At 41.4% G+C, this 14606-nt stretch overlaps 1 protein-coding gene across 2 annotated transcripts in view; it reads left to right on the top strand.

Moving 5' to 3' along the window:
* LOC132391577 (uncharacterized protein C4orf45) overlaps window positions 1-14606 on the top strand; it is a 46297-nt gene that overhangs the window by 24624 nt on the left and 7067 nt on the right. For both annotated transcript variants that reach the window (XM_059964948.1, XM_059964947.1), the window contains exons 3-4: window positions 9153-9211; window positions 14404-14563. In XM_059964948.1, the coding sequence (XP_059820931.1) occupies window positions 9153-9211; window positions 14404-14563 (219 nt within the window). The remainder of the gene's footprint in view (window positions 1-9152; window positions 9212-14403; window positions 14564-14606) is intronic.

Here is a 14606-nt window from a genome sequence, read left to right as displayed (position 1 = left end):
TCTCACTGACATCTTCAACATCTCCCTGAGCAGCGCCACCATTCCAACGTTCTTCAAGGCTGCCACCATCGTCCCTGTGCTAAAGAAGTCTTCAGTGTCCTGCCTAAATGACTACCGTCCCATTGCACTCACATCCATCATCATGAAGTGTTTTGGGATGCTCGTCATAAGGCATATCAAGACCCTGCTGCCCCCCTCACTGGACCCCTGCAGTTTGCGTACCATCTCTCAACTCTGCACCCTGCAAGTCAACACTTCCCTCTGCAATTGGGCATTTGACTTGCTGACCAGTAGACTGGTCACCGAATTACAGGAAGGATATTAATAAGGTTGAAAGACTGCAGAGAAGGTTTACAAGGATGTTGCTGGGACTTTAGAAACTGAATTACAGAGAAAGGTTGAATAGGTTAGGACTTTATTCCCTGGAGCATAGAAGAATGAGGGGAGATTTGATAGAGGTATATTAAATTATGATGGGTATAGATAGAGTGAATGCAAGCTGTCTTTCTCCACTGAGGCTAGGGAAGGAAAAAGCCAGAAGACATGGGTTTAGGGTGAAGGGGGAAAAGTTTAAAGGACATTGGGGGGGGGGGTTAAAGGACATTGGGGCTTCTTCACACAGAGATTGGTGGGAGTGTGGAATGAGCTGCCAGATGAAGTGGTAAATGTGGGCTCACTTTTAACATTTAAGAAAAACTTGGACAGGTACATGGAGGGATATTGTCTAGGTGCAGGTCAGTGGGACTCACAGAAAAATGGTTTGGCACGACAAAGAAGGGCCAAAAAGCCTGTTTCCGTGCTGTAATGTTCTATGGTTCTAATCAGCAAGATAGGCAGCAGCACCCCCACCACAGTTATTCTAAATATTGGTGCTCCACAAGATTGTACCCTCAGCTCCCTATTCTAGTCCCTAAGCACTCATGACTGCATAGCCACAATCTTCTCCAATTCCATCTGCAAGCCTGCAGGTGGTAGCACCATTGTGGGCCGAAACTGAAATAATGATGAGTCAGAATAGGGGAAGGAGTTAGAGAACTTAGTGACATGTTGTCAGGGCCACTACCTTCCCCTTAATATCCACAAAATAAAAGAGTTTGTCTTTGAATTCAGGAAAGGGGTGGTACACATGCTCCTGTCTCCATCAGTGGTGCTAAGGCTGAGAGGATTGAGAAGTTCAAGTTCTTAGGAGTGAATTTCACCAATCATCTATACTGATCCAAACACATATCCAGGAAACCTCACTAATGCTATCCGTTCTATTTACCTAGGGAGATCTCATCCGTGATCCTCCCCAGAATTCACATATCATCAACTGCCGACCATAACCAAGTGCTCACAATACTATATAACCATATAACAATTACAGCACGGAAACAGGCCATTTCAGCCCTTCTAGTCCATGCTGAACGCTTACTCTCACCTAGTCCCACTGACCCGCACTCAGCCCATAACCCTCCATTCCTTTCCTGTCCATATACCTATCCAATTTTACTTTAAGTGATAATATCGAACCTGCCTCCACCACTTCTACTGGAAGTGCATGATATACTGCATGATGCCGACTCCAAACATGGAACAGTCCATCCCGATGCATTTCAAATCATAGTCGGAGACTTCAACCAGGCCTGCTTGAGGAAAACCCTGCCCAATTACCATCAGCACATAACCAGAGGTCGCAACACACTAGACCACTGTTACACTAAGATAAAGAATTCCCACTATTCTATGCCCAGATCACATTTCAATAAATCTGTTCACTTGGCTGTTCTCCTCCTACCTGCATTTATGCCGAAGCTAAAGGGCATAGCCAGAGCCAGAGATTAAGACAACAAAAAGGTGGTCACAGGAGGTAGAGGAGCAGCTACAGGATTGCTTCAACTGGTCCAAGTCAAGACCTCATCTGCAGATCTGAATGAATACACCATGGTTGTAACAGAATTAGTTAAAATAGCTGCAGACAAGTGTGTTCCCACAAAATCATACAGAGTCTTCCCCAGTCAGGAGCCCTGAATGAACCATGAGATTTGAAATCTACTGAGAACCAGATAAGAGACACTCAAGTCTGGTGACCAAGTAAGTACAGGAATTCCAGGCGTGATCTCTGGAAAGACATCTCACGGGTGAAGTGACAATTCCGGACCAAACTTGAGTCAATGATGCTTGACATTTGTGACAGGGCTTGAATACTATCACCTCAAAGTAAAATTAAGAGACATTGGAAACAACAGGGCTTCGCTTCCAGATGAGCTCAATGCCTTTTATGCTCGCTTTGACTGTCAAAATGTGGAGGAACCATCATGGACTCCCACTGCCTCTTGATGATCCTGAAGTCCCGAAGTCCAATGTGCGAGCAGCCTTCAGGTGGGTGAACCAACAGAAAGCATCTGGCCCATACGGGGTAGCTGGCCAAGTAGTATAGACTGTGCTGGTCAACTGGTTGGGATGTTCACTGAGATCTTTAGCCTCTCACTCTGTCAGTGTGTGGTACCCACTTGCTTCAAGTAGGCTTCAATTATACCTGTGCCTAAGAAGAACATGGTAATCTGCAACAATGGCTATCTCCCAGTAGCACTTACGTCCACTGTGATGAACTGTTTTGAGAGGTTGGTGATGAACTCTCACCTCCCTGATGATCCTGTGATTTCAGTCCCTGAGGCCAATGTGTGAGTAGTCTTCAGGAGGGTGAACCATCGGAAAGCATCTGGCCCATACAGGGTTGCTGGCCAAGTACTAAAGACTGGAGCAACAGGTCCACAGCAGAAGCTATCTTATTGAATCTTCACTGAACCTTGGAACATCCAGACAGCGAAGACGCATACAGCAGAATGTTATTGATCGACTACAGCTCAGTATGCAATACCATCATCCCATTAAAACTAATCAATAAGCTCAAAGTCCTAGGCCTCAATACCTCCTTGTGCAATTGGGATCCTGCATTTTTCACTTGTAGTCCCACTCAGTTCAGACTGGCAAAAACATCTCCTCCATGATCTCCATAGCACAGATGCACCACAACTCTGTGTGCTTTGTCCACTGCTCGACTTGCTTTAGGCTTATGACCATGACCTTATTCAAGTTTGCTGGTAAGCTGAATCAAAGGTGATGAATCAGCATATACAAGGGATATTGAAAATCTGGCTGAGTGGTGTCATAAAAACAATATATTACTAAATATCTGCAAGACAAAGGAGCTGGTCTCAGGAGAAGGAAACCAAAGGTCCACTGCCCAGTCCTCAGAGGTGAAGAGGGTTAGCAACTTTGAATTCTTAGGTGTTATTTCAGAGGTGTAAGTGGAAACAGTGCCTCTACTTCCTTAGGATGTTGCAGATTCAGCATGACATCTAAAACTTTGACCAACATCTATAGATGTGTGGTGGAGTACTTTGACTGGCTGTATTACAGCCTGTATGGAAACACCAATGCTCTTGAACAGAAAATCCGATAAAAAGTAGTGGATACAGCCCAGTTCATCACAGGTAAAGCTCACCCCTACCTATATGAAATGTTGTCGCGGAAAGCGGCATCCATCATCAGGGACCCCCACTGCCCAATATATGCTCTCTTCTCACTGCTACCATCAAGATGATGTTTCAGGAGCCTCAGAAACCACACCACCAGGTTCAGGAACAATTATTACCCCTCAACCATCAGGCTCTTGAACCAAAGAGGATATCTTCATTCAGCCTCACTTGCCCCTTCACGGAGATGTTTCCACAACCAATGGACTCACTTTCAAGAACTCTTCACCTCATGTTCTTGACTTCTATTGCTTATTTATTTTAATTTCTTTTTTTTGTATTTCCACCCATTGTTATCTTCTGTGCTTTGGTTGACTGCTCTAGTTGGACGGTGCTTCATTGATTCAGTTAAGGTTATTATTCTACAGATCTATTGAGTATTCCCACAAGAAAATGAATTTCAGGGTTTTATATGGTGACATAAATGTACTTTGATAAAAAAATTACTTTGAACTTCTTCCTCAAGAGGGTAAACAAATCTGGTACATTCCACTTGCCCCAACCAATTTTTATCAATGCACTGTATATTATTATATAATTTTTATCTGTATGTGGCTTGGTATTGCAATGGCTCTGACCATGACTGCAAGAAACTGAAGAGAGTTGTGGACATAGCTCAACACATGACAGAAAACCAGGCTCCCCTCCACGGACTCTGTGATATTTCTCACTGCCTCAGTAAAGCAGCCAAAATGATCAAAGTCCCCGTCCACCCCAGACACTCTCCCTTCTCCTGTCAGGCAGAAGGTACAAAAGCCTAAAGGCATGTACCACCTGGCTCAGGGACAGCTTCTACTCTGCTGTTTGAAGATTATTGAACATTTCCTTAGCACAGTCAGATCAGAGTCAGATTAAGAGTCAGGATTGTTATCACCGACATTTGTTGTGAAATTTGTTGTCTCACAATACATAAAAATCACTTTAAATTACAACAAGAATACCTTAAAAATAAATATTGCAAAACGAGAGCAAAGTAGTGAGGTAGTGTTCATGGACTATTCAGAAAACTGATGGTGGAGGGGGCAAAAGCTGTTCCTAAAACTTTTGAGTGTATGTCTTCAGCTTCCCATACCTCCTCCTTGATGGTGGTAATGAGAAGAGGGCATATCCAGAATCATGAGTGTCCTTAATGATAGATGTCACCTTCTTGAGGCATCGCCTTTTGAAGATGTCTTCAATGGTGGGGTGGCTAGTGCTGAGATGGAAATGGCTGAGTTTACAATCCTCTCCAGCATTTTATCCCAATCCTATGCAGTGGACTGTCCATACCAGATGGTGATGCAACCAATCAGAATGATCTCCAAGGTACACCTGTATAAATCTACAGTAATCTTTGGTGACAGAACAAATCTCCTCAAACTTCTAATGAAATAGCCACTGGCATGCCTCCTTCATGGTTGCTTCAATACGTTGGGCCTAGGGAAGATCTTCAGAGATATTGATAGCCAGGATCTTGAAGATAGACTCTTGTCCTCTTAATCTACCTTACATAATCTTTCACCTTATTGTTTATCTGCACTGCACTTTCTCTGTAGCTGTTAAATTTTATTCTGCATTGTATTATTGTTTTACCTTGTAGAATCTCAATGCACTGTGTAATGATTTGCTCTGTATGAAAGGTATGTAAGACAAGCTTTTCACTGCATCTCAGTACATGCAACAATACTAAACCAATTCCAGTTCACTCCTATGCTCTCCCCAATGGTCCAAACAACATTCAGGACACCTAGGTTTATAATCACTATAAAATTAAATTCTGTGTGATTTCAGACTCAAAAGCAGCAAGAAAATAAGTTGAATATCTTATAAGAGCTAACTTCAAAGGAAGGAAGAATGATACAATCAAGATTATTGCATGGGCAGGGGCTGATCAATGTAAAAGAGAGAACTGGTATGCACAATGAACTTGGGGAATGTTGTAGAGACAGCACTGGTGGTATTTATCCAATGAGATAATCAATATGCTGAGATGCCCATTGTGGACAATGCGGATCTGAGAAGTGTATAAGAGGGCAGGGATTACTGTTGCCATTTGGATGAGTATTGTGCCAGGAGCAAGATCTTGATCTTCAACAGCCTTTTCCTCATTCAGTAAAGGCTGTGCTGGTGTGCTTATTACAATGACTGCCTTTGCTGAAAGGTAATTCCCAAGATATAGGAAATGGTCACTTTTTCCAGGGTCACAGCGCGAACCTTAACTGTCAGAGGGGAATGTGGTTTAGTGAGGGCAGACAGGTGGATGACCCATCTGTGGTGTTTCAATGGTTCTAAGTAGACCTGAAAAAAAGGGAAGAAAATAATGAACTCTACAAAACTCTGCTTACAGCAAGGTGAAGTGGTCATTAAGAGAATATAGAAAAATGTGCCTTGTATTAAAAGGAAATGCAGATTAATCATACCTGTGGGCACAGGTGAATTCAGCAGGAAAAACATTCAGTGCTGTAAAAACAAACTAGACATATTAACGACAGAGCAGTTGTTACTTGTAATCCAGAGGCCGAAGTTGAAAGCCCATTCTGTCATGTGTGGAAATTAAATATTATGAATGATTTGGGAAAACAACAACTGGTCTTTATAATAATGACCACAAAAATGACTAGATTGACATAAATATATTGACATATTCCAAGATGGCGGCACGATGCAGCTTGCACTCCGGAGCTGATTATCTGTTATTTGTGAAGTGGGGTGCCATGCACAATCATAATCAATTGAAAATGGATGTGGGAACATGGAGGAACATCGGGAAATCTCCAGGAAGACCTTCTTCGTTGCTGCTGCTGCTGTGAGGTCCGGGACTCTGCTGGAAAGAACAGGCCCCCAGTCCTCAGGGTCGCTTTGCCGATGGCCATTGTCAGGGCCGTCTTAATACGCTCGGCAGAGGATGGTGCTCGGAGAAGCTGTGCCAGAGGGGATGGTCGTCCGCTCGGAGGTTCGATGGACTCGGAGTCGGCTGCAGTTAGGTCGCTGTCGGTGTGTGCTGCGTCTGTGAGGCTGGTTTCAACGGAGCTTTCATTGTCTGCTGCGTCTGCGAGGCTGAGTCGGGCGGTGCTGTGGAAGTCCATAGCGGGGGTATTCCCTTCTGCCGCCGGCGTGGGATGACAAGTCTGTCAGGACCCTGGGGACTTGTGGAAACTGTGTGGTGATTTCTTTTGAACTTATAGTCCTTTACATCTTTGGACTATTTTTACTGTGCCCATGGTCTGTTTTTTTATCAATTATGCTATTGTTTGCACTGTTGTAACTATGTGGTTTTGTGCAGGTCTTGTAGCTTTAGTTTTTGGTCTTGTTTGTCTGGTGGATTTGGAGCTCCTTTCTGGGGAACACACTAAGACGGTAGCGCGATATTAATATGCAGCAGCCTCTTTGGACTCTGGATTGGGGATTGCCAAACATTATGTGGATTTTCTGGTGTAATCTGTATTGTCATATGCTTTTGTGATATCATTCTGGAGGAACGTTGTCTCATTTTTTAACTGCATTGCATTTGTGGTTTCTAAATGACAATAAACTGAATCTGAATCTGAATAAAGCTCCAGATATGCGACTCCAGCTTCTGATGTGGGTTAGGCCAGCCACTCAATTGTACCATTACTGGATGACACTGGAATGACACTGGATTGACTTCAGCTTACAATGTGGACATCCATAGCAAAATTAGTCCAGACCTAATCAATCTTTCAGAATCTCCCTTAAAGTCATCCAGGTACTGATGACAAAACTGAGGGAGTTCTCCAATAAATAGTCAGGAAACAGCCTGAGATAGTGTCAGGCAGAGAATAATATATTTAAGACAATGTGCTTCAGGATAATTTCTGTGTTTATTATATGGCACAGCAGAACAGTGAAACTTTTGACCTGCTGCCTTAGCTGCAATGACCCATGTTGATGATTGACTTTTGTTGTTGTCAGTAAAAAGTTTGCATGTTTTCCCTTTGACCATGTGGTTTCCTGCGGGGACTCCAATTTCCTCCCATGTTCTGACCAATGTGGGTTGGTCAGTTAATTTGGCAATATAAATTATATAGAATCTGAGGTGAATGTGGGGCAATAAATTTGGGATTAGTATAAATGAGTGATTGATGGTCAGCATGACTCATTGAGGCAAAGACCCGATCTCATTTGGATTGATTCTAAGCTCTGTGGCAAGATGCCATTCCCTGTTTGCGGGACAGATGCACCAGGGTTGAGGCAGTGGTATACAGGTAGGAGGGAACAGCCTGAGAACCCTGATGCCCATCATGCCAAACAATTATCGTCTGGATCCTCGTACAGCCGTAGAATCAGTGCTCTTGAACAGGACTAAAGAAACACTGGAAGAAGCAAGGACACAGAATGTGGGAGAATCACAACAGTGGTAGTGCCACCACTGAGCCGCAGTGTCCTGAAGGCCATCGTGATCAGACTGGGATTGCTCTCCAAAATATTCCACTGGCGCAAAGTAACTGCAGTTCTCACCGTCAACCAAACGCAGTACAGCTGGGGATTCTCTGACAGCACCTCCCAACAGAGCCATTGGAACACCACCTCCTGCAGGTTTCCCCTCCGAACGCCACACTATTCTGACTTGGAACAAGTTCACTCGTCCTTCGCTGCTGGATCTAAATCCTCAAAATCCCAACCCAGTCACATGCTGGGGCGAGCTTCATCTGAAGGATTACAGGGATTCAGAGAGGTAGCTTCTTGAATCTTCTCAAGGGCAACTAAAGAAAGGCAACAAATGCTGTTGTGGTGAGAAACACAGATTCCAAAACAAACTAATGAGCAGAGAAGCCTAAACTATACAATTTTAGAAAGAAACATTGAATGAGACTAATTTTTAAATCATCTGAATGGTAAATAATACTAATTAATTTACTATTGAAAAACATGCAGTTAGCACAATGAAAGTCCCAGAAGCAATAACATTAACTGAAATTAGGCGGAAATCCCAACAAGTTTGAAATGAGTGAGAAAACAAATTAATCACCAAGTACAACTTATATTTTTCCTGAAGTATACAGCCAGACAAATTAGGGGGTCTAAGTAGTTTGGAAACAACTATTATGAGATCCATTTCAGTTTATTAAAAGTCTGCAGTATGTATTGGATCACAATCAAATTCTGATATTTGAAATTCAAATTTAAATTAACATAGAACAAATGTAATAAAAATTAGAATATGACAAAGTGTTTTCATACAAACAAGAAAGTAATAAAATGGAAATCACATGCTGCAATTCTGCCAGTTGTTGAATAATTAACTGATCTTTATCATTATTGATTCAACAGAGAAGCAATGTTTTGAAACTGCATTTAACAGATTAAAGTACACAAATCAGGAACAAGGAGTTTGAAAACCCATGGAACTTTCTTCATATCAATCATTAAGTGGGCTACATGGGTTGTATGCATTTAAGTAACAGTGCTGTTTAACCGAAGAAGGCAATGTTCCATGCAAATACATTTAATAAATGGAACTGAAATTCAAATTTCAACATTTTTTTTAAATGAAAATTCCTTATGTTTTGGACTGAATGAAATTATTTGCAAGCTCAACAAATTGCCTCACCTTTGAGAAGTTACCATTAAGTCTGACATATAGAAAATATCAGCTTATTCTAAACCATTTTCTTTGTACATATTCATTTATAGCTTGGAGAATTCCGAGAGCGTGCTGAAGACAAAGTGACTCATCGGTATCAAAATCCATGGTGTGTATCTTTGAATATAACTTAAAATTGTATATAGCAGCCTTGAGACCACATCCATAGATTTAACAGAAACAATTTGAATTGATGGTTCTTCTGTGATTACAATGCTTGAGTTATTCACTCAGACATTCTCCTTCATGGTTGATGTTATTGATGTCTGTGAATCTCTGTCAATGTACAGTATTTTAGCATACCAAATAGAATCTTGAAAAATATAATTTGTAAAGGCAGGGTTGCACTATATGTGATCTATTGATTTGCTAGATGCCTTTTATTGGCCACTTCCCAGAGTCTATAACATGGTGGCAAGGGCCAGATAAGCAGGAAGCCTTGGTGGGCAATTAGCAGGAAGCTCACTTCTGTTCCACTCTGATAAATTGTTGTGGACTAGTTAAATTCCAGTAGTAGCCCTGTATATATCTGATTATCCTTACTGCTCTGTGTCAATCCACATGTAAAATTGCTGGAATTTGACATCGGGAAAAAGAATTAATGTTTCAGATCAGGTTGATCACTTTACAGAAGAGGGACATTGATCTGAAATATTGACTGTGCTTCCCTCTCTATAAATGCTGCCTGACATGAAGAATTTTCTGTTTTAGATTTCTTGTATCCGAGGTTCTTTGGTTTTCTACAGTTAACTGTCAGAGGACAGAATTGGGGCTTGTGTGTCCATTATTTGCACAGCAAATCAAATAAGCAGAAATTCAGCAAAGTCTGATAATTTTTGAAACAATTTGATTTGGAAACTCATTGATTTGTTTGATCAGATAAAAATAAAACAGAAGTGTTGAGAATGGAAGATGTTTGCAGGGGGAGTGTTTTTTTCCTTTCTGAACCACTATAACCACAAAATTTGAATCAATATTCACGTTATTCTGCACACCTTTTCCTGTCTCATGAAACCTGAGTATGTGCTTGCAGAATAAGAACAGAAAAAGCTGTTATGCAGAATCTGAGGAAAGAGAAACAGTTATTTCAGGTTGTAAACAAACCATCAGAAGTGGTAAATGGGAGAAACTGAGTTAATTTTAAGCAGTGGAATTCAAGAATAACCCATGATTTGATAAATCCATGAACACTACCTTGATCTTTATTTTTGCACTATTGACTTATTCTGTAATTTACTCATTTTTATGCCTTTTCACTGCACTGCCACAAAACAACCAATTTCATGTCATATGAATCAGTGATAATAAACATGATTCTAAATATAAGATTTTTCTCAATTTATAATTGGAAACATTTGTGAAAAGTTTCCATAAAAGAAAAAGCAAACGAACAATTCTGCAACTCTGAAATTAAAACAGAGTATGCTAGAACTACTCAGACTGGATAGTTTCTGTGGAGAGAAACAATAACAGCAATTGTCTTTCCACAGAGATGCATGACTTGCTGGTTCTTTGTAATCTAATAAAGTAATTAATTCTAGATCAAATGAAGAGCTGGGTCATTATCTAGTATAGAATAAATATACATACAAGTGGCTAAATAAACTTTGGAGAGAAGGCAATGGAGAAAATGGTAGAGATTTTATAAAAAGTGAAAATAGACTATGCCAATGCAGCATGCGTGTTTTATGGTGTTTTAATCTGTAAAAGAGTGGCTATTTTAACAAAGACCCAAATGTTATTGAGTCACTGGGGCTGCTAAAGAATTTTAAAATGATTTCAATGAAATTAAGCTGTCAGATATATCAGAACACCAGTTGTAGTTCACTGCCTTTTAAACAAGGAAAACATTGTTGGCTTCTTGCTGTTTGGCAGCAATATGAGTAGAAGCTAGCTCACAAGCAAACCTCAGAATGCACTCTCATGTATAATACTCCAAGTATCAGTTTCTAGTTGTGTCTGATTAAAAGGGAACAGATTTTGTATATATCAGCCTCGAAACTGATTCAAGATTTCAATCTTTACCCATACTCTCCACAAAAAAATTGTGCACCACTCCATTAAGACAACTATATGCAACTATATACTGTATTATTTCCCCTGGGTCCCCTTCTCCTTCCCATTCTCCTATGGTCCACTCTCCTCTCCAATCAGATTCCTTCTTCTCCAGACCTTGACCTTTTCCACACACCCAGCTTCACCTATCACTTTTCAGCCCCTCTCCCCACCCCCCACCTTTATATTCTGGCATCTTTACCTCCCCCCCCAGTCCTGAAGAAGCATCTCAATCCGAAACATCAACTCTCTATTGGATGTCGCTTGACCTGCTGAGTTCCCCCGGCATTTTGTAGGTGTAACTATATGCAAAAGTCTATCTACCAGTTTGATTTTGATGCAAATTTTGAGCATGAAAGACTTTGGATCTGGATTGGTTTGTAAAATTAAATACTAATTGCAGTTTGAAGGTATCATAAATAGATATGGGTCATCTTCTTTTGTTTCTTCACTATTAGTTTAACATCATGCTTCTGCCCACTCCTTGAATTCCAGGCATGTAGTTACCAGACAGTCTACACTCAATCTCTCACGTTCTTCTCCACAGCAGTCTTTAGTCTTTTATGGTGGACGCAGCCCTTATTACATTAACCTCAGTCCAAATTTCCCTAGTAATAGCTATAACATGTTGAGCTCAAATGTAGTTTTGCTGCAAAAGTGGTTCAGAACTAAGAATGGCAAGCCCAATGACAATGGCAAGGTAGTGATGTCATTGGTCACTATTCAAACATTAATCAATAAAGGAGTTTTTTAAAATAATAGATTTTTCATATTTCACAGGAACTCAAGAATAACTCATGATTTGATAAACCCATGAACACTAGATTGTTATTTTTTTACTGTTAACTTATTCTGTAATTTATAGACATTTGTACATCTTTGCATTGTACTAACCAACTACAAGAGACTGCAGATCCTGGAACCTGGAGCAGAAGACAATACATTGAAGAAACTCAGCAGGCCAGGCAGCATCTGTGTAAGGGAATGGACAGTCAACATTTCTGGTCATCTGGACTAGAAGATAGAGGGATGAGAGGCAGTATAAGAAAGTGACAGGCCTACCCCTTTTCAGAGCAGAGCACTCTTCTCACCAGCCATCAAAAGGCAGGCATCCATCTTCCGCATTTGCCTCAATCTCCCTCGTTGCTTTAATCAGTGAAATGGAGTTGAGCATTGGCTCATGCCCCATCCCGCAGCCTTCTCACCACGAGATTAGCTCACGCTACCTCTGCCTCCTGGAATCCTCTTGGAGTCTGCAGAGTGCTGAAACACCCCAGTGATCTCCAAACTACAAATCAAAGGACTCATCAGTTTCAGGATCCCACTCAAAATAAAAAACAAGCATAAAATACATAATAGTAAAATATATGGTTTTGTGATCTATCCAAAAGATGTTGACCGAAAGAGCGTTGTATGTAGGTGCTGTCTTGACCTCCTTAATCTTCCAAGAAAGTAAAGATGTTAGCATGCTTAGAGGTTACAAATATCACGGACATTGAACCCATGAACAGTACTTCACTACTTTTTAATTTTTTTTATTTTTTGCACTATTTTTTAAAAATGCAATATATTATATATTTTACTGTAATTCAGCTTTTCCCCCTATAATATATTGCGGTGGTCCCCAAGCACCGGACCACAAAGCATGTGCTACCAGGCTGTGAGGAAATGATATGATTTGGCGAAAGCTGCACCTTTCCTCATTCCGTCATGCCCATTGTTGAACTTGAATGCACACAAGGTCATTACCCACGCGAAGTCATCACGCGCCAGGGATCACTGGTTGGCCTCAGGTAACCAGCTGCTTTGTGCGGCGAGCGAGAAGTGCTGATGCTACTGGCCTGGAGTGCAGACAGATGGGCACCGCCTCTAAACCTGTTTAGCACACTGAATGTTCGTGGGGAACCTGATGATAAAATATTCACAGATGACCTAGTTCAGGCTCAAGGTTTCATAAGTAGCAGAGCAGCTACCTTGCTGCGATCTACTGAAAGTCATCCCTCAGGCCAAACTTCTGTCAGCTGATGGATCCTACCTACCATCAAGTGGGGGCGGGCATGCACCCTGTCGCACTCCTCACTCGGTCAGTTGCTCTCTCTGGACTGCGACTGCCGTGGCCCCGGTACGGAGACCTCTGGCCCTTACCTTGTCCTCTCACTGGTGTATTGCAATGATTTTATATGTTCATACGAGGAAAATATGCGCTGTGTGTTTAATATCCAAACGTTACTTAAAATGTTATGATGCTATTGATTTATAAGTGAGTTATAATTGACATCACTATGTTCATGCGAGGAAAACATGCGCTCTGTGTTTAATACTAAATTCATTAGATAAACCCTTTTAGAAATGAAATTGAGTGTATTAGCCACTTATAAAGTGATTTACAGTTGACTTATCACCTATAATATAGGTCCTATATTCCGGTCGTGCTTAACAACCCCACATCGGCCGGTCCGCAAGAATATTGTCAATATTAAACCGGTCCGTGGTGCATAAAAGTTTGGTGTCCTCTGATGTATTGCATCTTACTGCTGTTGCAAAGTTAACAAATTTTACAACATATGCTGGTGATAGGACCTGAGTTATAAGGAATGATTCAATAGGTTAGGACATTATTCCCTAGAAAATTGAGAGGAGATTTGATAGATATACAAAATTGAGGGGTATAGATAAGGTAACTGCAAGCAGGCTTTTTCCAGAGATTGGGTGAGACTTGATGCCAAGGGTGAAAGTTGAAATGTTTAAGGGGAACATGAGAGATTTCTTCACTCAGAGGATGGTGAGAGTGCCAACTCAAGTAGTTGAAGCAATTTTGATTTCAACATTTAAAATTTTGGATAGCTACATAGATGGGAAGGGTAGAGAGGGCTATGGTCCAGGTGCAGGTCCATGGGGGTAGGTTCAGCAGAGACTAGGTGGACCAAAGAGCCTCTTTCTGTGCTGTAGTCTTCCATGACTCTATGCCCTGATCAGTGGTGAGTCATCAGCAGATACAGGCCGAGTCCTGGGGAATGGGGTTCACTACCTGTAGTCATAGACCTCTCACCTCTTGGATGGGCCACAGAGTGATGACCTCCAGTGTAATGGATCTTCTCACACCATATGGGTTAGTGGGACCACGAGGATCAGGATAAACCCGAGGCACAGGTCAGGTCAAGCATGATAACATCCATGGTGTAAAGGTTCCTACAATCGCATGTGAGACCAATTGATCTAAAATACTAATATTCTCCTAATTGCTAGGCAACCTCCACCTGCTGTACTTAATCGCTTACGAGATGGCAGAGCCTTCCTAGCATGGCCCCTTAAAAGAAGTAGAGAAGGCAGGGAGTCTGCACAGTGGAAAGTGACCACACTCAGCCCCATTCACAACACCGACTCATCTACATCCAACGAAATGCTGGTATGTATTATTTTGTTACCTTACTCATCAATGACACCTGACA

Source organism: Hypanus sabinus, chromosome 3 (genome assembly GCF_030144855.1).
Source record: "Hypanus sabinus isolate sHypSab1 chromosome 3, sHypSab1.hap1, whole genome shotgun sequence".
NCBI classification, from domain to species: Eukaryota; Metazoa; Chordata; class Chondrichthyes; order Myliobatiformes; family Dasyatidae; genus Hypanus; species Hypanus sabinus.
This window is presented reverse-complemented; position numbering and strand designations above follow the sequence as displayed.